This window comes from Rhipicephalus sanguineus, chromosome 2 (assembly GCF_013339695.2).
Source record: "Rhipicephalus sanguineus isolate Rsan-2018 chromosome 2, BIME_Rsan_1.4, whole genome shotgun sequence".
Taxonomy (NCBI): domain Eukaryota; kingdom Metazoa; phylum Arthropoda; class Arachnida; order Ixodida; family Ixodidae; genus Rhipicephalus; species Rhipicephalus sanguineus.
Genome location: NC_051177.1, coordinates 15,459,166 through 15,484,342, shown reverse-complemented (window position 1 = coordinate 15,484,342; position 25,177 = coordinate 15,459,166). Strand labels below are relative to the sequence as shown.

At 46.5% G+C, this 25,177-nt stretch overlaps 1 protein-coding gene across 1 annotated transcript in view; it reads right to left on the bottom strand.

Annotated features, from left to right (window-relative positions):
- Positions 1-25,177, bottom strand: part of LOC119382447 (FRAS1-related extracellular matrix protein 2) — a 266,202-nt gene that overhangs the window by 29,670 nt on the left and 211,355 nt on the right. The window contains exons 13-17 of the mRNA XM_037650153.2: positions 23,239-23,391; positions 16,233-16,428; positions 13,780-13,944; positions 12,339-12,627; positions 4,528-4,636 (exon numbers count right to left, since the gene is read on the bottom strand). Coding sequence (XP_037506081.1) covers positions 4,528-4,636; positions 12,339-12,627; positions 13,780-13,944; positions 16,233-16,428; positions 23,239-23,391 — 912 coding nt within the window. The remainder of the gene's footprint in view (positions 1-4,527; positions 4,637-12,338; positions 12,628-13,779; positions 13,945-16,232; positions 16,429-23,238; positions 23,392-25,177) is intronic.

Here is a 25,177-nt window from a genome sequence, read left to right as displayed (position 1 = left end):
GCTTTGAGCCAAGAGTAACGAGGTGGATCGACGTGTTTTTGCAAGTGTAGTAGATGTGTGCACATCGTCGGCTTATCAGGCACATCGACAACACTGGCGTTTGAAGGGTAACTTATGGTGCGAGGTAACGTCAGCCCTCACATTAGAGTACACACGTCAGTATTATCGAAACTAAGGGCACTTTATGGTGCAATCATGTGAATATCATACGTAACTTTCGTTAATGTATTCCTCCGGGGTCTAGCAATGCTTCAATATAGCTTGCTGAATCAAATGAATACAAATGTGGTGTTTATTAGACTGCTATAAAAGCGAAGCCAACGCTGGAACCACGGACATTAATCTGATATGACGCCTGCATCGTAGGAGTACATATGTAGTGTCTATTGCTTTCTTGTAAAATTAGATATCCAGTACCACAACCACAACTGACGTTGCACCAACATTACGCCTGCATAGTCTGCTTTTCCAAACCAGTTTATAGACCTGGCGTGGCTCTGTAGTAGAATACCTGACTGCCACGCAGAATGCTTGGGTTCTATTCTTGCTGGGATCCTAATTTTTATTCTTTCCATCCGTCAGGTCAACGCTGCCGACGTCGGTTTTTGTTTACGCTCTCGCATTTAAATTACCAATGTCTGTTCTCGCCGTTCCTCGGTAGATATAAACTGTCACTCACCTGCGGCGCATACGCGTACACCACGGCCCGTGGTAAACGGCTATGTGCCACACGTGTCTGGAGGGAAGGGTTTGAGGACGTACTCGACAGGATTTTCACGTTTTTCATGTCATGACCAGACAGTCATATTGTCAAATCTTCTTACCCTCCCATGCCAGTTTTGGTCTACACCAAGTTAAGGAGGCGATCATGAAAGCACCCAGACGTAGGCGGCTAGATAGATAGATAGATAGATAGATAGATAGATAGATAGATAGATAGATAGATAGATAGATAGATAGATAGATAGATAGATAGATAGATAGATAGATAGATAGATAGATAGATAGATAGATAGATAGAGATAGATAGATAGATAGATAGATAGATAGATAGATAGATAGATAGATAGATAGATATAGATAGATAGATAGATAGATAGATAGATAGATAGATAGATAGATAGATAGATAGATAGATAGATAGATAGATAGATAGATAGATAGATAGATAGATAGATAGATAGATAGATAGATAGATAGATAGATAGATAGATAGATAGATAGATAGATAGATAGATAGATAGATAGATAGAAACGCTCAAAATCCCTAAGGTTCGCTAAGAAATGCTTCGCATTTAAAAATATGCACAGTATACCGCTGCCGAATAACATACAGTTCATAGTACCCAGTATGTCCGGTCAAATGTTACCACAGTAGGACCCTTTTGTACAAGAAATTACCGTAGATTAAATCATAATTGTTAGCGTAGCATGCGCCAACAGAATGTAGATATTTGCTACTTAAAACGCCTTGCTGTCGATTCCATGTTCAGGCGCCACCTCCTAGATTATTGGCTCGGGCCCCTGTCGGGCCCGATCTGCGCTGGGGCCGGGCCGGGCTGGGTAGGTGAAGTTTTTCTCGGGTTCGGGCCGGGCCCTTGTCTCGCTTTTGAGTCACCGGGCCGGGTTCGGGCGGGTAAACTTCAACGAGTGCCGGGCTCGGGCCGTGCCAGGGCCGATAATCACGGCCCATGCAGTGCTCTAAATACCACTACTCACCACTGGCCCACTAATATTGAAGAAGGCAACAGTCAGCCCAACAAATGTGCCACATAAATTGGATAAATCCCACTACTCACGACTGGGCCACTAAAAATGAAGAAGTGTACAGCTCGCGCCTAACCATACGCAGCCATGGTTCGCCCGAAGCTAAATCGCACTCCCGGGGAAGAGGCTGTGATCCGAGAAGCAAGGCTGGCCGCTACGCGAGAACGAAATCGACGGCGCCAAGCAGATCCGGAATACGTGGCCTGGGAATTGGAACAGAAAAGACGTCGGCAAGATCCTGATTACAGGGATCGCATACGCGAGGTGAACGCTTCTTATAAGCGTGCTCGACGGCAACATCCAGCCTACCGAGAGGTTCGAGAGAAGTTCAAGCCAAGTTCAACCTCGCTACAGACAAGCTCTGCCTAGTTACAGCAATAAATAAGCATGAGACCGATCGGCTTCGCTATGTATCGAACTTTGCGCGGCTTGTGCAAGCTTTGAGCCATTTCTTTCTCTTTTTCTTCCCTTTCTTTCTCTCTCTGCGTCTCTCTCTGTATTCGTTCTCGCGCCCATCAGACTTATTGCATACCCCACCGGACAGATAGGCGCACGTGTTCTGCGAGCAAACCAGAACACGAAGAAAAGGAAGAAGAGAGCGCGTGCCGGTTCGTGATTATGATAGTTTTCTGTCTGCTCTGCACGGCATAACGAAAAGATTAACAGTAAAAAACAATTATCAGAAGACGCCGAAGCGCGTCCCCTCACCCCCTCCGGAGAAGACGCCCGCCGACAGCCGGCACGCTTGAACCAAGCGCTCGCGCAGTATGGAAAAATCGAGAATCGAGACACGATGCCATGTCGAGCGAAGCCGCCGCCGTGGACGTGTTCGCCGCGACTAGACGTACATCCGGGAGCCTTCACTGCACTGTGAGCACATGAGTCATGTCGAAGATTCGCGAAGCTGGGCGCAACGCAATATAAGCGGGCGGCGACAGTAGTTCGGGGGTCAGCGAAGGAAGAAGTTATGATCTAGAAGTGAGAGTGTGGTTCGGTCGGCCAGAGTAGACCTGTTGTGCTATGATGTAGTGCCGCCAATCGGTCTGGGAAGAAGCGCTCAGAGATGACTCTGTGAGACATCAGAGGAGACATGCGATCACCGACCGCCGAAGGGGAACCACTACTGGTCAGCGCTACAGTCTGCGTGGAGGGACTCGTACAGCCGGCGAATACGAAAGGACTTTCAGTGTTCCTGAATATTCTCGAGTGCTTGCATTTGAACGGAATTGATTAACTGTTTCCCCATTGTTGTTAAAACCCATCTGAATTGTATTGTGAGTTAACCAGTCAAGTGTGCATGTATGTGACATGTTTGTGCTGCCTTAAGTTAGGATATACTTTTTTGTGTTATCAACTCTTGGCTTCAACTCCGCCTTTAGACTACTAGCGGCGTTCGCTAGCGCGCTAAAAGGACCTACTATTAAAGTGTCCGTGCTTTCGTGGTGCGTTTCGGGGGGGGGGGGGGGGGGGGGAGTACGTCGGCCCTTGGAATCTGCCCGGCCATCGCCTCCATTAACGGGACAAGTGACAAGTGACACCACTCGTTAGTCGTGTAAGGGACAAATTAGGAATTGAAAGATTAGTTCTAGTGCTACATGGTGCTAGTGACGTTTTAATGCTGGTGCCTTGCACTTGGTCTCGTTGTGAGTGAGAGTTGAATTTAAGCTCGATGTTAGAACTAAAACTACTCTGTGGACAGGAGGATGACCGCCGCCGTAGCTCAGTGGTAGAGCATCGGACGCGTTATTCGAAGGTCGCAGGTTCGGTCCCTGCCGGCGGAAAGTTATCATTTCGTCCACTTTACTTTTTAGATGCGAAGTATCTTAAGGCGGAGCTCAATCCGGTGGTGGTGGTGGTGGTGATGGTGTGCGGCGTGACCACCCTTACTGCGCATGCGCATACCCTCTCCACACACCTCCTCTCCACTCACCCTCTCCCCTTCCCAGCTCCACTTTCCCTCTCCCCTCCCCCTCTCCACTTACCCTCTCCACTTTCCCTCTCCCCTCCCCCTTTCCACTCTTCCTCTGAAACGCGGGCTAGACATGCCGAAATTCTTTCCTGCGCAACGCCGCGATGAGCTCGAGCGCATGCGCGTCCCCTCCCCTTCTCTCTCCTCTCCTACGCTGCCCCCCTCTCGCCCGCCTGTCGACCGCGTTCCCCGCTCGCCCTGTGAGAATTAACGGCCAGGCTAGATGGAAGATACGAAGCGCGTAGCGTCCCTCTTCGCGTTCCACGACGCGAGGTCGGTAGCATGCCCAACGAACGCCAACGGAACGCGATCGTGCAGGTGCTCCGGCTTCGCATCGCCTCATGGTCCCCTTGAGCGGGAGATGGTGTAATTTTTTTCACATTTATATCCTAATTGTTACAAATAACACCCCCTATACTTTCCTTGGCATTATTGTCTGTTACGTCTCATTAATACTGTGTAGATCATGTCACTTAACTTTTGTCTCAACTGGGACTGATATGACAACTAGTTTTCTGTCTAAAAACAACTTAATTCTTCATGTTTAGGGAGCGTGTTTGGGAAGCTTTTTTTGTCCCTTCTTTTTTGTAATTATAAAAGTTTGCTGAACATTATTTAAACTTTGTGAACTCTTTAAAACAAGGTTCCATCACTAGTTATGGTGCTCTAGTTGAGTTTTAAGATTAATTTGTGCCAGAACTGAAACTAAGAGATTTCATTCATGCTCGGATGCAAATTGGAAGAAAAATATTGATGTAGACAGAGTCGCAAGGCAAGAACTTTCAACTTACCTGTCCGTCATGATTAATAGAGCCACCGCAATCGGAAACCAGCTCTGAAAGCGTGTAGAAAGCTGTCCAGTTCCACATACACGACTCCAGATCTAAGCTTCTATAAAATCTGCAAATTAATGCAAGGAATAAATGGGGACGCCACACACTGTTCAATACAGCTAGGAGAGACGAATTTCAACAGGGTTAACGTTTGGGCACATCCATAGGCGTGCGCACAGGGGGGGGGGGGGCGGCCGCCCCCCTTAATGACCTAAAGGGGGGGGCGCAATGTCAGCCCCACACATTGACATAATAGGGCGGGGGGTCGCTGCGACTCGGGGGGGGGGGGGCGCAAAGTCAGCGCCATACATTGACGTAATTGGGAGGGGGGGGGCGCTGCGACGAACCTTCGCCCTCCCCCTGAAGGGGAACCCTGCGCACGCCTATGGGCACATCTAGTCTGTACACTCCAGTGTGTCGGAACAAAATGTTTTTAGTTTCGTTCCACTGCAAAAAGTTCCGTTCCATCTCTGTTCTGGAACGAATAAAAAATGTTCCGTAACGATTCGTAACTGTTTTTATTTGTATGCAAAAATTTGAAGTTGAAGTAATCATAAAAGAACATTGGATTTGTGATATAGTTACTTGCCCTCCTGTTAAAAAAGTGGGACAGGGGTAAAACACGTTCTTCAGAGGAGCGGATGTAACTGTACCACGAATTCCTACCAACTAGCACAAACCAGTACCCTTCAAAGTCATAGATTTATTTTCTCAAAAGTCAATTACGAATGTTTTTAGCGGGTTCAATGCTTTGTGTCAAGGGAGTGAGCACAGTCTCAGAAGCAGCACGTCATTGATGTGCGAGACTGCTGTTCTGATAAAAAAATTGCCAGGCCTGCGTGGAACACGCTGCACAGACACAGCGAAAGCTGGAAGAGCGGCCTTTCTAGAGCCCGTTGTAGGCTCTCCTGGGGCAACTAATACAAGTACACATGCTAGGTACCCACTACGCCACAAATCATCGTAATTTTTCTGAAGTAGGGAAGCACCCACTATGCCACTTTTCGTCATTTTTCGGAGAATCGTGGTACCGGCTACACATCTGTAAGGCATTATGGGCACTGTGCTGTGGCTGACGATGAAGAATTATGGCTGAACCCTTTGTAATCGGTTGGAAGTATTCAACGACCGACTTGTCGCGCAATTGGCATTGTGTGACTCCAGGGTGTTATTTTACTCTTCTGCCACGCTATAATACATATGTTAACGCGATCCCTTGCCTCACATGACGCCTGTATAGAGTATTATTGCGTAGGCGCTACAAGCACCAGCGTGGCTCTGTGGTAAAATACTCTACTGCCACGCAGAGGGCACGGGTTCAAATCCCACCCGATCCTAAAAATTTGTTTCTCGTTTCATTTTTTTCCTTATTTCACGCGATAGCGGTTACGGACACCAGCGGCTTGGGCGTACAACTACGGCGCGAAAGTCGGCTGTTGTATGTCATAACCGCTTTCGCTATAACAAACTTCATCGCCGAGAATGCCCTCTCCACGCTAGCCTGCGTGACAGGCACGCAAAAGTCAACTTGCGTTAAAATAAACATCTCTGGCTGCTACTGTTTTCGTTTTTCACAAATTTGAACATACCTTTGCTTTGGAATTCCTGCCTGAGGTACGCGCTTACACTGTACCCTGAGATATGCATAACTGCTTAACGTTGCATGATCTCAGTTCTGGATTGCCAAGTTTTCTCGTGAAACGAAAAACAATTGAAGAAATTTCGGTTTCACTCCGGAACGATATAATAGATAAAGTTTCGGCTACGTTTCCGTTCCGGTCAAAAATATCGTGTTTTTTTTTTAGTTCTTCGTTTTCGGTTTTCGTTCCGTTCCCTGGTACACTGCAGCTGACTGGTATGTGTGAATAAACGGGAGTGGCTTGAGTAAATAGAATTCTGGTGAGTTTGAGATCGAGTGAGCCAGAATAGCAGAAGTTCGGTGATTCGAGGGAGTCCTAAGCATAGGCCGGCAGTAAAAGGTGGGGCTCACTCGGACTCACTCACGAAATGTATTTTGCGCTTAGGGCTCACTCGGACTCAGACTCGCCAATATTTTTTTCAACCGAACTCACTCGGACTCAGACTTACCAAAATATTACTCACCTCGACTCAATCAGAATCATGGCCCGATCTAAGTCTGAATGAGTCTGAGTGAGTCGACTCATGAGTGAGTTTGCCGACCTATGGTAAGCAACAATACTTCTTCTGAGTGAGTCCGCTGAGCTGTTATCCCATGTCTAAAGATATCTAGCCATTGCCAATTTATTTGACGCTCTGTATTCATAAGCAGGTTGAGCTTCATAACCTCTATTATACCCTACTTGCACTCACCTGCGAAGGCATGCACAAATTTGAAAGTTTATGGCAGCGGCCGCAAAACTTCAAAACAGCGAAATTACTGAGCCTCTTTCTACCAAGCACACGCGTTATTCACAACAAATTTCAACTAGCAGCATGTCAGCGATATTCTTCAACAGCGGCTAAATTCTCTTGCCTGTCAAGAAAGGGCTCCCTCTGTCTCAAATATATATATATATATATATATATATATATATATATATATATATATATATATATATATATATATATATATATATATTGAGACAGAGGGAGCCCTTTCTTGACAGGCAAGAGAATATATATATATATATATATATATATATATATATATATATATATATATATATATATATATATATATATATATATACCGTGTATAGAACATGTAAACACAATTATAACTCGGTCTGTAACAAACCCAATTTTACGAGGTTGCCGGTCTCACGAAGAAATTTCCCTCGCCCGGCAGGTACGCATAGGGATCAATGTTGTCATCAGCCTGAATAAACGAAACTAACTTGGTGCCGAAACCGATTTTCTTGAAATAATTGAGTGAAAAAAAAGCGGTGATATTTTTCGAACTTTGACACAGACGGCCTTTTTTTCGAGAGTGCGCTCTGACGCTATCGCGTTAAAACGTCCAGCTGGTTCGATGTTGACGAGGCTGCACGCAGTGCCCAGGCATAGAACAACGGACTCAACAGTCGGTAGCGCTCTCACGTTCCGGATGGTACTAGGGGCGGCGGTGGTTTATTGTTCCTGCAAGTGCTCCCACAGGAACACTACGGTTGTCCTTTTCGGCCTGCTCACACAGTCACCGTGCTCGTTCTGCCCGTCCTTCCGCGTCTTTTTCTCCGTCTCCCCGCAGTCTGCCATAGCTACACGTGACCGTTTATGTGGCATGCATCACCCGGACATGAAAGGCTCCATGTGCTGGAAGTCCTCGAGGACCTTTCACACGCGCAGGCAAATGAGATGCCGTGGTAGCTTTTAAATGTCGCTACCTCACGATCTTATATTGCTGAGGACTGATAAATTCCCTTGTCGGTGTTACGAACTTCCCGATCTATCGAAGTAATTCGACCGTGGTCATCACTTCGTTAAGTCCAGTTTCAATTGTAATTTAACAATCTTCATTACTACGAGGCATAATTGATAGGATTGCGCCAACCGGATACTCACATCTGGCTAAACTTCCTGTCTTTTCCCTCTCTCTTATTATACCAGTATTGTGGTGCGCACGTCGTCATCAGCCTGTCTACGCCCACTGCAGGGCAAAGGCCTCTCCCATGTTCCGCCAATCAACCCGGTCCTGTGCTTTCTGCTGCCACGTTATACCTACAAACTTCTTAATCTCATCTACCCACCTAATTTTCTGTCTCCCCCTCACGCGTTTGCCATCTCTTGGAATCCAGTTAGTTACCCTTAATGACCACCGGTTATCCTGCCGACGTGCTACGTGCCCGGCCCATATCCATTTCTTCTTCTTGATTTCAACTATGATGTCCTTAACCCCCGTTTGTTCCCTGACCCACTCTGCTCACGTAAAAACGGTGCGCACGTAAAACGTGCTTAAATAGCCAACACGTTTCCGCACACATCGCGCTTGACATGTAAGAATCAGTGTTGCGGAATGGGCGCCTCCATTCCATTCCATTTCCATTCCGGGGAATTAGAACTTGCCGCAGTTTCATTCCTTTCAATTCCTCGGAATTAAAAAAAAACTTAACCCATTCCCACTCCGGGAACGGCCGGGGAGTTCAATTCTATTCCTGTATTTCCTCAACGTAGAAAAGGCATCTTGATAGTTTTATCGAGTTAAGAATGAACGCCCCATAAAGGTGGTGTCATCAGATGCATTAGGGACTGCAAAAGCACGCAAAACACGTTACCAAGGTCAAGGGATAGTAGCTTGGTGACATATCTCGTGCAGTACAACCACCCTACTAATTCCCATAGGGGAGTTCTCGCGCTACCTATAGTATTTGCATGGTCAGCATGTTTGAACGAATGGTATGTTTTAATATTGTTTAAGCCTAAACGTGTTAATGCTAAAATGACAACATAGCGTCTTTTTTTTTTTTTTTTGCTGACAGAAGTAGCGTTCAAGAAGACTAAGCAGTTTTGCCACGCGTCGGGAGCGGTCGTGAATATGGAGAAAAGTAAAATTTGGTTAACGGGGAACAAAACCCTCTAGATCTGCTGGTATTAGTTGGACCGTGCACCACTCGGGCACCTTGTGCCTTTGCATCGAATTCGGAACACTGGGCCGCACTGGTCGTCAGCACTCACGCTTGTCAACCGCGCCTCGCAAGCATGAATGGGGTGAGGAGAACTTTCTGTGTTCGCCTTTGCGCAGGTATGCAATGTCTTCCTTGTCGCAAATGCTATTTACGTGTGTCACGTACTAAACTGCTCATGAGATAAAGATCAGGCTGTGCATAGAGTATTCGCCGCTTTCGTGTGGGGGTATCAATGGGAATCAACGAGCAGGAATAATTTGTTTCTGCCTTTAGTATCTGCGGAGATAATGCATTTCTTTGTACACTAACTTATGCATCGGTTTCTCTTTTACAAATGGGCAGATCGTTTACATTTTACACCACGCCTACCCTGGGCTCTGGTTAACTAAAGGTGGACCTAGAGAATGCGTTGTGGCCTTCGACTTCGAAAAAACCTGTACTCAAGCCTACATGACTCATTTGAGTATAATATTACAGTAGTAGCAATCAAGGGTGTAGCAAAATGCGTTCCTCCCCAATACCCCATTTGCCTGACGATGCGAACACGGGTATGTGCCGAGTCGTAGCAACCGAGCGAAGAAAAGATGCAAAGAAAAATGATAACGATAATAATGAAATGATCCCACCCCGGAGCAGTGGGAGTGCGGGCTGACCAGCTCTCAGCTCGTGACTACGGAGCAACACAGTCTATATAAGGACCGAACTGTAGTAGGCGCGTTGCCTATAAATGTACCGTCTTTATCATCAGCCAAGCCATTTTAAAAATACTGCTTTATTGTTAAAGTCGAGGCTCTCTGACTTAGTAATGTTGGAAGTTTGAAAAACAGCACGTAGACGAAAACGTCCTCTATTTTCGGAAGAAGTCGTAATTCCATTCCCATTGCATTCCATGCAAAATGTGCTTAATTCCATTTCCATTCCATTCCGGGGTCGCAAAAATGTGGAATGATTCCGGAGTCATTCCAATTCCGGAGTGGCAACTTCGCAACACCGGTAATAATTAACATTTTAAATGCGAAGCATTTCTTAGCGAACCTCTGGCACTTTGAGCGTTTCTATCTATCTATCTATCTATCTATCTATCTATCTAGCCGCCTACGTCTGGGTGCTCTCATGATCGCCTCTTTAATTTGGTGTGGACCAAAATTGGCACGGGAGGGTGAAAGGATTTGGCGAATATGTCTGTCGGGTCATGACATGAATAACGTGAAAATCCTGTCGCGTACGTCGTCAAACCCTTTCCTCCAGACACGTGTGGCACATACCCGTTTACCACGGGCCCCGGTGTACGGGTATGCGCCACAGGTGATTGACATATTATATCTAACCAGGAACGGCGAGAACAGACATTGGTAACTTAAATGTGAGGGCGTTAAGAAAAACCGACATCGGTAGCGTTGACCCGACGAACGGAACGAATGAAAATTGGGATCCCAGCAGGAATCGAACCCAAGCATTCTGCGTGGCAATCGGGTACTCTACCACATAGCCACGCCAGCTCTCTAAACTCCTTTGGAAAAACAGCCTATCAGGCGTAATATCGGTGCAACGTCAATTGTGGTTGTGGTGCTTGCTATCTAATTTTACCAGCAAGCAATAAACTGTTCACAATATTCCTACGATCTGTATTCCAACAATACAGGCGTCATATCAGATTAACGTCTTTGGTTCCAGTGTTGACTCCGCTTTTATAGCAGTCTAATAAACATTACATTTGTATTCTTATGATTCAATAAGCTATATGGAAGCATTGCTCGACCCCTGTGGAATACATTAACAAAATGGTAATATGTTGAATTACGAATTAACGAAATGTTGAATATGTTAATGCATTAACATATTCACATCACCGCACCGTAAAGTGCACTTAGTCCGCCAGAACGACGCAGTGTCCTCTTCATTTCTTGCGAGGCTGGGCGACGGCCTCATGCTGACCGAGCATGATGCCAGACTGATTGACAGCCACTTTGTAGACTAGGCTACGTAGGCCACATACGCCCAGGTAGTCTACGAATACGACAAGCGCCATCCACTGATGTTGGTCTACGTAGCACTATCCCGGCCTACCAGCCTCGACGGCCCATACCTCACCAACGCAAAAGATGACTTCAGGTTCCGACATGTCGCCGGCTCTATCGAGAGACAATTTGTCGACGAAATGGCCGAGGCATCCACGAATTCCAGCAGCTGTACTTATACTTCACTACACATGGACCCCTCGTCACCGCGATCACGACCGGATCCGATAACAAGTCATGACCAGCTGCTCGTGCGTACTGATACCGGTATTTGTGACCTTGTTCTCGCACGTTTCACACAGGTTTCTGAAACGTGCGTGTCTTCTCCATCATAAGGGACAAGTATAAGCACTTCACATCAGCTTACCCCTTCTGGTGCTGGTAATACCCACGTTGCTGTTGGCAGCGTTGCCTAACGGTAAACAACTGATTATATAACACATATGCGGCTCTTCAACGTATATGGGTGCGTATAACATTTATAGAAATCTTTAGCGTCATTTTGTAACGCTTCAGCTGTAAAAAAATTTACTCCACGGTCACCTTTCCGCCGCGCGCTTCGCATAACATCGACTCCCACGGTACGTGGGATCTGCCGAATTTTTTCTTCTGTATTTCTGTCCTCAAGCTTCAAGGGCAGTCTTTATTAGTCTACATCTGACCTGCGGGCACTCTGCGCGCAACAAGAAGAGCGATCCCTCACAAGCTCGTGATCCCTGAGTCAGCCACGTGCACTTGGAGAAACTTCGCGAAGCGCATGCAGTGTCAACGCTTCGACGAGGCTGCCACGGCGCAGACACCTCGGGGCTTCCGCCAGCCAACAGCGGCGGATGTCCTGTGGCGGCACACTGGCGCTAAGCCTGTGTCGACGAGACGAGACACGATCGACATGTCCGCGTCACCAAAGCGCCTCCACAATGTCGTCAAGCAGAGGGCAATTGAACGTCGAAACACATTGTGCACTCGTTTGCCACTTTGAAATTATCAACATTATTCGATAATTACAAAAAAGAAAGATATAAACTAAACAATTACTGCTCTTGAATTTAAAGAAAAATTATTCCTGCCTTCTACACGTCACTCGCACAAAGGTGGCACCATTTCGCGTGTAGCATGGCCAGCTGGTCCACGAACAATGTTTTCAACGCTGTGCGGAATCGCTGCTCACCTGAGCGTCGACTGTCCTCGCATCTGGGAGCTGTACTGGTATGGCTCGGCTGCTTCGGCAACCAGACGGCGATCGAGCGTCGCATTGGTGACGAATCCCAGCGGAGTGAATGCTTCCTGAGCGTCCACGAGGTTCGAGCATCGGTGTAGCCCCGTGCGCAGGCTGCTCGGGCTGAGAGCGAACTCCAGGTTAGACAGGGGCCTCGTAGAGATGGCGGGCAGCAGGCCATCCCGGTGCGGAACCAGAACCGTGATCTGAATTCGATTCGGTGCCCGGGGATCAGACGTACCTGCACAGCGTGTTCAGAAGAAAACGACCGTAATGCGTTGATGTGCCCAGCAAACGCCTCTAATTCACCTGCTACGGCCGCAACGTCATCGTTGATGCAACGTATAGACGGCAGCAACCCACCGTAACTTTGCGCTAAAGCATACGAGACAAGTAAGGTGTTCTTAGGTACACGTGCAACCACAGCACGTATCTAAGTGTCTAAGTACCCACAGCACCAGTGGCGTAGTTGGCTGGCGGGTGGGAGGGGGGGTTAACCCTTCTCCCCCGCTCCCGAAATTTTGCAATTTTGCTTGTGTGTATATGCACGCACACATACAAACGCACTCATGAACATACATAACGTATGATTTAACACACCCCCTACCCCCCCCCCCCCCCCGAAAAAAATTTTCTGGCTACGCTACTGCACAGCACGTACGGTTGTTGACCTGTGGGTACCCCAACTTGAATCGCACGTCAAGCACTTTTAGGGGCGTAGCTCCTCTTAGTCTAACCTTGTCCCATGTCAGGCGTAACCGCGGCAGTATCTCCCGAACAGTATAACAGATGGCGCTGTCCCTTAGAGATGCATGCGAACTGCAGTTGGGTGACGATATACTAGATGGCGCTTTCCCATAGAGATAGAAAAAAAAATTAATTAAAAAAATAAATACAAAAATAAAAAATAAAAAATAAATAAAAATTAAAATTAAAAAATTAAAAATTAATAAAAATAAAAATATTAAAAAATAGACAAATAAAAAAAGAAGGAAAAACGGAAAAAGGAAAAATAATCAAAGCGGCGTATCGCTTTGATTACTGCTGGGCGAAACCACTGAACATTTCACGGTGTACACATGATTGCTTCAGGAGCTTCGCCCAAGCTCATCATTCACCCGTGGATATGCTGTAATATTTTTGTTGTTGTTGTTGTTGATGAACAGGCACGGAACTTGGAAGCAACCTATTTCAAACAGCTTGTAAAGGAAGACTGTGTCGCATTAAACGGCTAGTTGCAAAAAAAAAAAGAAAGAAAAAGCACGGGTGCATAAACGCGTGACATTGCCTCTCCAAGGCTATATTTTTTATTGGTGAAGCGCGCATGTAAAAACTGTTAAAATTCTGGCAAAACGTTCGTGTATGCCGTTCCATGTAGGTCCTTGAAACTTGCCCGTGTATCTCAACCTGGCAGTGAATGGCTCGGCGCCTACGTAGTTGTCCTCGGGTGGCCGACACAGGCCGGCGTCCGAAGCCACAGTGACCGGCGTGCTGTAGACCTCGAGACCCACGTCCCCGTCGGTGTTGACGGCACGTGTGGAGCACTGTACTCTGCTTCCTGTGCGAACAACAGAGCCAGGGATCGTCAAACATCCAATCAGCAGGCATGAGCGTGCGTTGTTCATCACAATAATACTGCCCATTACGCTTCTCTTTGGAACGTCTAAAACTTTTTGACGTCATTGAAAGCTGCTCGTAGATAAACAGACAAAGAGAGAGAACGCACATAAATTGCTGCAGTCGGTCAAAAAATTGCGCATTTACAAAATCCATCCATCCATCCATCCATCCATCCATCCATCCATCCAGCCATCCAGCCACCCACCCACCCACCCATCCATCCATCCATCCATCCATCCATCCATCCATCCATCCATCTATCTATCTATCTATCTATCTATCTATCTATCTATCTATCTATCTATCTATCTATCTATCTATCTATCTATCTATCTATCTATCTATCTATCTATCTATCTCCACCCACCCACCCACCCACCCACCCACCCATCTATCTATCTATCTATCTATCTATCTATCTATCTATCTATCTATCTATCTATCTATCTATCTATCTATCTATCTATCTATCTATCTATCTATCTATCTATCTATCTATCTATCTATCTATCTATCTATCTATCTATCTATCTATCCATCCATCCATCTATCTATCTATCTATCTATCTATCTATCTATCTATCTATCTATCTATCTATCTATCTATCTATCTATCTATCTATCTATCTATCTATCTATCTATCTATCTGGCCGCCTACGTCTGGGTGCTTTCATGATCGCCTCCTTAACTTGGTGTAGACCAAAATTGGCATGGGAGGGTAAGAAGATTTGACAATATGACTGTCTAGTCGTGACATGAATAACGTGAAAATCCTGTCGCGTACGTCGTCAAACCCTTTCCTCCAGACACGTGTGGCACATACCCGTATACCGCGGGCCGTGGTATACTGGTATGCGCCACAAGTGATTGACGGTTTATACCTACCAGGAACGGTGAGAACAGACAGTGGTAATTTAAATGCGAGAGCTAAGTTAAGAAAAACCGACACCGGCAGCGTTGACCCGAAAAATTCAAAAAATAAAAATTAGAATCCGAGCAGAAATCGGACCCAAGCATTCTGCACGACAGTCAGGTATTCTACCACAAAGCCACGCCCGATCTAGAAACTGCTTTGAAAAAACACCCTATGCCGGCATGATGTCCGTGCAACGTCAACTGTGGCTGCTGTGATGGCTATTTAATTTTATAACGAAGCAATAAACACTACGCATATGCTTCTACGATACAGGCGTCATATCAGGTTAACGTCAATTGTAGTTCCGGTGTTGGCTCCGCTTTTATAGCAGTCTAATTAATATTACATTTAGTATATTCGTATATGATTAAGCAAGCTATATTCAAGCTATATTCAACAGGCGTTGCTCGACCCCGGAGGAATACGCTAAGGAAAGTTACATATGATATTCACATCATCGACCCGTAAAGTGCACTTCGTTTCGATAATACTGACGCATGTGCTCTAACGTGAGTGCATACGTTACGTCAGGCCATAAGTCACCCTTCAAACGTCGGTGTTGTCTAAGTGCCTGGTAAGCCCGCGGTGTGCACACAACTACTACGCTTCCAAAAACACGTCAATCCACCTCGTATCGCTTGGCTCAAAGCCAAAAAATGCAGCATAGACAATTACTCGCCGACTGCTTCGCATGAAACCGTTTCCCACAAGGCGTGGGATCTGCCGAATTTTTTCATAATTGGTTCTTATTTTTGGCGTTGTATAAGGTGTTGAAAAAAGCTATAGTGCACATTAGTGACTACATCGTGAATATTGTGAATTTGCCCATAACGTAAATAACTTTACCAGTGGTTTGGTTTTAAAATCTTCAATATGATTATCATATGCATCTAGTGCACGTATCTACGACTCGTTCGCATAATGCTATCAAAATATCATAGTTTTTATTTCTGTCAAGTGGTGCCTCAGACGAGTATACAGTAAATTAATCGAGAGTAAAAAAAAAAGTGCATTGTGTCAGAACATTTTGAGCCATGGTGGAAGTGAACGCAGTTTATACAAGTAAGTTATATTAAGCTGTTATGTTAACCTGGTACCTTCAGATGACGCGTTATCCGAAGGTTGCAGGTTCTCTCCCTGCCGGCGGCAAGTTGTCTGTTCGTCCAATTTAATTTCTTCACATTTATACCATAATTAAAGAATACAGTAAAAAACTACAGATGACGCGCCCTGCACCTTCCTTGGTTTCGTTATCTGTTGGTTTTCATTAAGGTTGTATCTAGCGAGTACATTTTGGAAGAAAACTTACCTGACGAAAAGTAGACGCTGTCCAGCGTGATCGATTTAACGGGAGCGAAGAACGTCTTGCACCTGATGTCTCGCAGGCCAGACGAATCATCCGATGCGGCCACTTTCCAGTGGAACTCTGTAAGACTGTCGTTGATGCCTTGCTTCGCGCAAATCGGCCCGGTGCGCAAGTAATCGGGATGTTTCGTGTTGCAGGACTGTTGAAATAGAAAACCAAGATGATTTAGCAAGACTTGCTACCTCACACTCCCAATGCTCGCCACTGCAGCGATGAGCCCATGCCCGGCTAAATTTCAGTTACGTGCTCATGTGTCCCACGAACATCAGCCTGGAGATTGCAAAAAGCAGTGATAATAAAGTCATCATCACCACCATAAGCCTGACTCCGCCCAATGTAAGGCAAAGGCCTCTCCCATGTTCCACTAATCAACCCGGTCCTGTGCTTGCTGCTGCCGCGTCATCCCCGCAAACTTCTTAATCACATCTGCTCACCTAACTTCCTGCCTCCTCCTCGCGCACTTCTCTTGGAATCCAGTGTGTTACTATTAACGGCGAGCGGTTATCCTGCCTACGTGCTACATGCCCTGCCCATGCCTATTTATTCTTCTTGGTTTCGACGAAGCTGTCGTTAACACCCATTTGTTCCCTGATCCACTCTGTGCTCTTCTTTTCCCTTAATGTTACAACTATCGCTTTTCTTTCCATGGCTCGCCGCGACGACCTCAATTTAAGTTGAACCCTCTTTGTAAGACTTCAGGTTTCTGCTCCGTATGAAGTACCTGTGAGATGCGACGGTTATGTACCTTTCTCTTGAGGGATAGTGGTAAACTATCGCCAAGATTTGCAGTGATATCACGGTAAGTAGAATATTTGAAGTGGCCCTAAAGATGAGTTATGCTTCATTAGTAAACGACGCCAGTACAATATTAACTGCTCTTGTCGCGAGGCTTAGCATGTCAGACAAGGCGCAAATATTTGTGGCGACGCCGCCTTGAAGCTCTCGCTTCAACTCGCCATGCTGCCATTGATTTTAGTGACTTCTATTAGGGCTTCAGTATAATCGGCCTCAACGCCAGACGAAGGCATCGCCCAACTATCTCCGATACCTCGTATTTTGCGCTAGCTGATACCAACTCATTATGTCTGCACACTCATCACACCATCTAATTATGAACCGTCATCGACGGCGCGTTCGTTCCCTTGGCACATATTCATTAGAGAGCTTTAAATTGGGGACCGAAGAGGTTTTGGAACACAAGAAAACTGTGGGCCGCAAGCGCGCATACGCGGAATTCAAGCCAGCGCTGGGTTATTGCGTTCACATTGACCCGAGACCCAGAAATCGAAGACTAGCGTGGGTTCACAAGCCGTGCTGGGTCGCCTTCACGGGCGACGTCGAATAACGAGGTAGGCAAGAGGGCCATACGAGCCGCAGCCACTCAGAGCCGTTATCTGTCAGGCGGTAAGAATGACTGCTAAGAGAGCGGCGTACGCGTACTCGCACTGCACTGCAGATGATAAGATTCGCATACTCCTTGAAGTATTGCCAATGAGCCCTTTTCAAAGTGTTACGCTGTGGCCACAGGTCACGAACAATCTTCTAGAGAAAGAGCACAATTTCCCTGCGGTCAATGCGTAGCCGTTGCGAGTTTCTTATGGCGCAGTTTGCATGGTGATGCATCACAGTGATGCATGGTGCACAGTGATGCATACACAGTGATGCATGGTGGAAATCTGAAAAAGTAAGTGCAATGTCTTAAGAAACTTCGAGCGCGAGCTAAGACAGACAGGAGTGAGGGAATGACACCAGCGCTAACTATCAACTGATGGCTTCATTAAGCAAGATCAAACACCTGGAAGACGTCACCCGCTGCACCTTCCAAGGTGCAATCCTAGGTGCACCGTCCTAGGTGCAATACCAGGCACACCGTATCTACTTGCTACCCTCTTTCCTTTAGGAGTGACATTTCTTTGCTGCTAATCGTTAATGACGGGTGCTGATACAGGATGACCTCCTAATGTGAATGTGAAACGCATCTGCAAGGTCCCGTGTGGTGCGTTCACGGTACTTATACAGAGTGACCGTGCCAGAAAAGCGTGTAAGTGACCGTGTCAGATAAGCACTGAGCATTAGTGTTTCAGATAAAAAGCACCAAGTATAAAAAAATTAAGCATAGACACTGCGCATGTCCAATTAGCGCAGTATTGTTCTGAGCCCTACAGAGCACGTTAGAATATATTTTTAAATGCGAAGCATTTCTTAGCGAACCTCAGGCACTTTGGCCATTTCTATCTACGTATCTATCTATCTATCTATCCATCTATCTAGCCGCCTACGTCTGGGCGCTCTCCTGGTCGTCTCCATAACTTGTAATATACCAAAATGGGCACAGCAGGGGATCAATGTATGACGAACACAATTCACTGGTCATGACATGAATAATGCAAAATGCCTGTCGCATACGTCATGAAACCCTTTCTCTCAGTCATGTGTGGCACATACACGTACACCACAGTTCATGTTATGCAGGTAAGTGCCACAGATGATACAGAGTCTCAACCAACACAGTAACGGAGAACACACACATTGACACGGAAGGAAAGTGATAATAATAATAATTGTTGGGCTTTTATGTCCCCAAACCACGATATGAGAGACGCCATAGCGAAGGGCTCCGGAAGTTTTGACCATCTGGTATTCTTTAACATGCACCGAGGTCGCACAGTGCACGGGCATCTAGCATTTTGCCTCCATCGAAATGCGACCGCCGCGGCCGGGATCGAACCCGCGACCTTCCGGTCAGCAGCCGAGCACCGTAACCGCTACACCACCACGGCGGACGCAAGGAAAGTGAGGGAGCTGAAGACAGAACACCCCTGGAAGACGCTGGGCTACTATCCACTCGTCCACGTGGTCCACAACTTCGACCACGTGGATTACGCAAAAACCGGGGTCAATGCTTCCTGCGATAACTCTGCCGTGAGGACCATGTCCCTCATGATTACCGGTGACTTGAGCATTGATTTATCAAACCCCAACAACGCCTGGTCCTTATACTGGGTGAAAGACGGCTTGGATGTGGACAGGGCATCAAAAGACCTCGCTGCCAGGTCCAGGACAGGAGCCATCATAGATCATTTCATCGTAAGAGGCATCCAGGATTTCCACCATCTGCACGATACCTCGCACTTCACTAAACTTAGACACCTCGTAATCGCGATCACGAACGGATCCGATAGGCCCGGTCCAGCTGCTAGTGCGCACTGATCACGGTGATGATGACCTTGTTCAAGAACTGTCAAGAACCCCTTCTACACATACAGCTTCGTGAAACGTGCGTGTGTTCCCCGTCATAACGGACAAGTATAAGCATAACAACTGTAACGCAACTGTAACAACTGCAACTGTGACTGTAACGTACGGGCAGTGCGCCTGCGCGTGCCGCTCGGCTGCGTACCATATATCTAGGGGCACTTTCCTGAATGAAGCTTAGTCAGCTTAGTTGCGAGTAACGCCTGTCCTGTGCATCTGTTCTCCTTCTTTGTCCTGTTCGGATTCGCGCTATCCAGTATTGAAGAATATAAGCACTACATATCAGCTTACCGCGTCTGGTGTTGGGAACACCCATGTTGCTGTTGGCATCGTTACGCAACTGTAAACAACTGGTTATATAATACATATGCGACTCTTCAACATATGAGTGTGCGTGTACCACTTCCACATTTCTCTAGCGTCATTCCGTAACGTTTCGCTCAATGTGAAAAATTGCGCCACAGTCACCATCCCGCGCATGCATGCGATGTCCGTGCGAGAAACAGCCTTTGATAATAGTTCAACTTACATTTGAGGGCGCTAAAATCGCCACGCGTTAGGCGGCAGTCACGTGGTATTTTTTTTAAAATTCGCGCGCTTTAAAGAAAGGCCAGAAAAAAATTAAGTAGGGGAGTTATCGTACAAGTGATTGAAAAATTCGCAGTTTCTGAACAAGCTGCACAACTTTTGCATTGAAGATTTTTTTTTCTAGAGTTACTATTTGAAAAGTTCATTAAGCAATCTTTGGTAATTGCCAGACTTTGCAGTTTGAAAAAAATATTCTGACGTGCTCTATATGGTTCTAAACAGTACTGCGCTAATAGGAGGCGCGTAGCGCCCATGTTTAATTTTTTAATACTTGGCATTAAGGCGGCAATAGGAGCTAGCGCATCGCAAGCATGAAGAATTAATACTTGGTGCTTTTTATCTTAAACACCCCGTATATTTTTGAGCAGGATGGACCGTGATCTGTTGCTAGATTTGCTGGGAGTTTCCATTAAGGTAATTCGCTATGTGGATGATTTTTCGGTCCTAGGGAACAATGTGCAAATGGAAACATCACATATATTATTTTAGGAGCCTTGAATGCAAGAGGCGAAGGTCTGAGTTTCACTTGCGAGGTGCCGGTTGAAAACACCCTACAATTTCTAGACCCCGCCCTGGTTTTTTTCAGCAGATCATACATGTTTACCTATTTTTGTCCAAGTCTTCGTCAATTTTTTTTTCTTCACTTTCCTATCACCTTTCCTCTCTTTCTCCTCCTTACTTCCTTTCCTCTGTCTCTTCCCTCCTCCCGAAAGAGCAGGCAGGCGTTGTGCCCCTTCTGGTGGCAGTTGCCAGCTTGCTCTCTCCCTCTTTTCTCTGTGTCCTTTGTGCTTGTATGTATGCAAATCAAATAAATAAATAAATAAATAAATAAATAAATAAATAAATAAATAAATAAATAAATAAATAAATAAATAACGTTATAAGTATGCCCTTCGGTCTAGCAAGCCCCTCTTGGAGTTTCCGTTCCTTCCATTCGAAGGTGATCAAAAACGGAATAGACCTCTCCTGCCTGAAATCAGCTGTTACCAGGTCGTGCCATCATTTGGCACAGGACAGCTTCAGTGAGCAGGTAGTACGGCTGAAAGATGCTGGCTTCCCCCAGTCCGTGCTACAGGCTGTTTGTAGGCGCCTAATCAAGCATGACAAATGGTGAAGCAAAACGGAAAGGCGAGCTAGTTGGTACTGATTCATAATGGTGTAATAGTAGCGCAAAAAAGGTAGCGCAAAAGAAAAGAAAGTGGTGTTCACTTTCTTGTCTTCGTCTTTTTTGCGCTACTATTACACCATTATGACAAATGGTGCCAACTTCGCCAGCAGTAGCAGGAAAGAAGCAGATTGGCGGTAATACCATATGTGCATGCTCTATCGCATAGAATAAAAAAGACCACACATAGGTGCGCGCTGAATGTTGTTTTTTTCAGTCAAAAATAAACTGGACAAGTTGTGTTCCATCGTTGAGAGTAAGATGGACGCATGAACCCGAGTGGGTACTCGCACATGTAACCTTAGCCACCAAGTTAACTTTGTTTCATGTGCGACGAACGTTGAATTGAATTGAATTCATTTTATTCAAGTGCAAAATGTTACACTTCGGAAAGAGAGGACTAAAGGCATTGATGCCTGACGGGGTCCTTGTGTATTGTATTCCGTTAAGTTGTGGACGAGTGTATGTGGGGCAAACGGGTCGCCGCCTAAATACACGCTTAAGGGAGCACATATCGTCTCTGAAAGGAAGGCCGCTCACGCATTTAGCCATTCATTGTGCGCAGTGCGGTCGCGAAGCGCGCTTTTCTGACACAGTCCTCTGTATAAGCACCGTGATCGCACCACACGGGAACTGGCAGAGGCGTTTGACGTTCACATGAGGGGGTCATCCTGTATTAGTCACCCATCATTAACGATTAGCAGCAAAGAAGTGTCGCTCCTAAAGGAAAGAGGGTAGCAAGTAGATACGGTGTGCCTCGTATTGCACCTAGGACGGTGCGCATGTGCAGCGGGTGACGTGTTCCAGGTGTTTGATCTTGCTTAATAAAGCTTTCAGCTGATAGTCCTCACTCTTGTCTTAGTTCGCGCTCCAAGTTTCTTAAGATGTACCCACTAGCTCGTCGTTCGGTCTTACAAAGTACACAGCTCACAGAATGAAAGGCTAAGTAATGAACTCACTTTCGCTTCCAGCGTCTTAGCTGCAGGTGCTATCAAATCGGTGTAGTATTGTCTCTTACACTAAAGCCAACATCAGATCCCTTATAGTGTCCATACTCGCAGCGACATTGCGAGCAATTGCGCATATCACTCTTTGTATTTAAAGTTTTCATGTCGCGTTTCATTCGTGAGCGCGTAACTTCTTTTGCTTGCGGCAGGCTCAAGTTAGCTGATGAGTCGGAATTCTACCACCTATCCAATGTTTATTTGCCTTCGATGTGCTTCACTGTTCATTGTAAGTTTGATACTTTGTGTTAGAGGTGCTGTTATAAAGCCCAGTGTTGCCATTACTGAACGCCAAACGCAAGCACGTGACAATTTAGGCCACTGTATGTCCCTTGACATTTAAAAAAAATGTCCGACTGTAGGCAACTGCTAACTTATAAAATAAAACAAAATATAAGTTATTACTGCTTCCTATTAGAGCTAACTCATTCTCAAACCAACAGAGGTGCTCTGCCTGCTTCATATTTTATGACAACTGTAGTTTTATTAAGCCGAACGCCTTAAATGCCTCATCAAACGCGAAAATCGACCGTCGGCGGCGTCAACACGAGTGATGCAGAAAATCATGAGCGCGTGATGATGTCACAAATCGTGGAATATTCTGACTTCATGATGACCTCATTTTGATGTCATCATGACGTCACAGAACTTGGCGTCACGTGATGCCGTCATCACATCGTCACTTGGTCAAAAGTGGGCCGATTACGGAGGCAGCGCAAAACCAGGGGAGATGCTGAAAGCTTGCAATGCCTCCGATCCTGGAGGCAGCGTAAAGCCACGCTAGGTGCAGAAGTATCGCGGAGGGGGGCGGGAGTGAATGTATACATCGACTCAGAAGAAAAGAAGAGCATGGCTTTCGCCTTCGATTCGTCTTATGCGAATTCGTAAGGGACCTGTGAGTTTTTTTAACGTTGCCTATTCAAACCGGAAGGCGCACCGATATGCAGCAGAGCGGATATCCATGAATTGGCCGTGGCGAGGCTGCGTCAGCGTCATCGTAGTCTCGCAGAGAAACCACCACCGGTTCAGAGGGAAACGTCACTGCTGGAAGGAAGCGCACGTCCTCGATGTACACGATCATCTTGGGGTCCTGCGAAGGAAACAGCATACATACTTTAAGAGTAGCCAAACTGCAACTCCAACGCAGTGCGGACGCTGCTGCACACTTTGTTTCATGAGGTAGCATTCTAGCTTGGCTATATTTGTTGGCGCCGTCAACAAAGTCGTGAAGGGAACAGCCAAGATACCGACGAGGACGAAGAAAGGCACACGGTAGACAAATGCAGCGTTGACTTTCAACAATTATTTTGCATGTGCACAGCTACTTATACTGAAGAGCTGACAAAGAAAACAAGCTCACACCCGCGCACGAATTCTCATGTCGCTATCGCTCTGGCATTTTAGATGCGAAGCAGCTTAAGGCGGGGGCTTTGTCCATCCCTCCTGCGGCGTCCACACCCCCACTGCGCATGCGCGTCTCTTCCCCCTCTCTCTCCTCTCCTACGCTCCCCCCCTCTCGCGCGCCACATTCCCTGCTGCGCAACGCCGCGATGAGCGCCAGCGTCCCGCTGCTTCGCATCCACACATGGTTCCCTTTTAAGAGTTGACTTTCATATAGATAGAATCTTGCATCTATAGAAAAAAAAGTGCGCAGCGTGCACTAGTGGCGCAAGGCTGAAACCAACAGCAGAGCTAGTGTTCTACCTAGCTCAGTTTTGATAGCAATGCCAAGCGTTTGCTAGAGATGCTGAGTTTTTGCTAGTAGTACTAAGTATGGCTAGAATTGGCGATTTTCGTCTGGTCTCGCTCGGTTTCTCACGCTACGTACGTGTCACGTGGCTTTAGCGAGAGCATGTCACGTGACTAGTAATGTGATTTTTGTCAAGTGAGGCCATATTGTTGCGTCATGTTACGTTATGTCGGTCACATGACTAGATCCTGCGTGAGGAGGAGGAGGAATAAACTTTATTATCAACCAGCAATTTAAGTTCCTTGGCCTAGGCCTCCCACGTGGGGACGTCGAGGTCTTGCCTCTTCGCCGCCTCGCGGGCTTGCTGGATGGCCCATAGCTGATCGTCGAGGTGGGAGCTGCGCAGGGCAGCGTACCATCTCGACAAGAGGGTCTCGGTAGTAACATTCTGGTACTGGACGGGACGTTCCCACAGCATGTGAGGGAGCGATGCTACCTGTGTCTTGCATATGTTACAAATGTTCGTAGTGTATATGTCGGGGTAAATCTTGTGATATCGGGAAAGTGACGGGTAGGAGTTTGTTTGTGGCAGGCGTAAGGTAGTGGCCTGAGCTCGGCATAACTTGTGGTTAGGTGGAGGGAAGATTCTTCGGGAAAGGTAAAATCACTTTGCAAGGTCGTTATAACTGGTGAGACGATCGCGGTCAACGCCCTCACCTATGCGGCTTCCGACACGGTTGACTAGACCTCGTGCAACGGAGTGTGCTACCTCGTTGAGGTTGGTGAGATGCGGGTGGACGTCGCCTGCGTGCGCTGGGAACCAGACGAGAGTAACGAGAGTGTGTACGAGTCGTTTGGTGTAGAATGCGCAGTGCTTGAGGGGAGACTCTTCCTTTGGCATAGTTGCTTGATGTTACATGATTTTTTGTCACGTGAGTGTTGTTCCGTGATGTCACGTGATCTTTAGTGGCGTGACTAGTTGTTACGTGATTTTAGTCATGTGAATAGTTGCGAGGTGTTACGCGATTTTAGTCAACTGACTAGTTACGTGATGTTACGCGAGTCGAGCGATTCTCATTGTAGTAGTGTTCTCTTAGACGACCGTTGATGCATCGGCCAGTTTGGCCGATATAAAGTTCACTCCTGCACGCATGCTCCATGTGAATCCCCCGCTAGCTAACCAAAT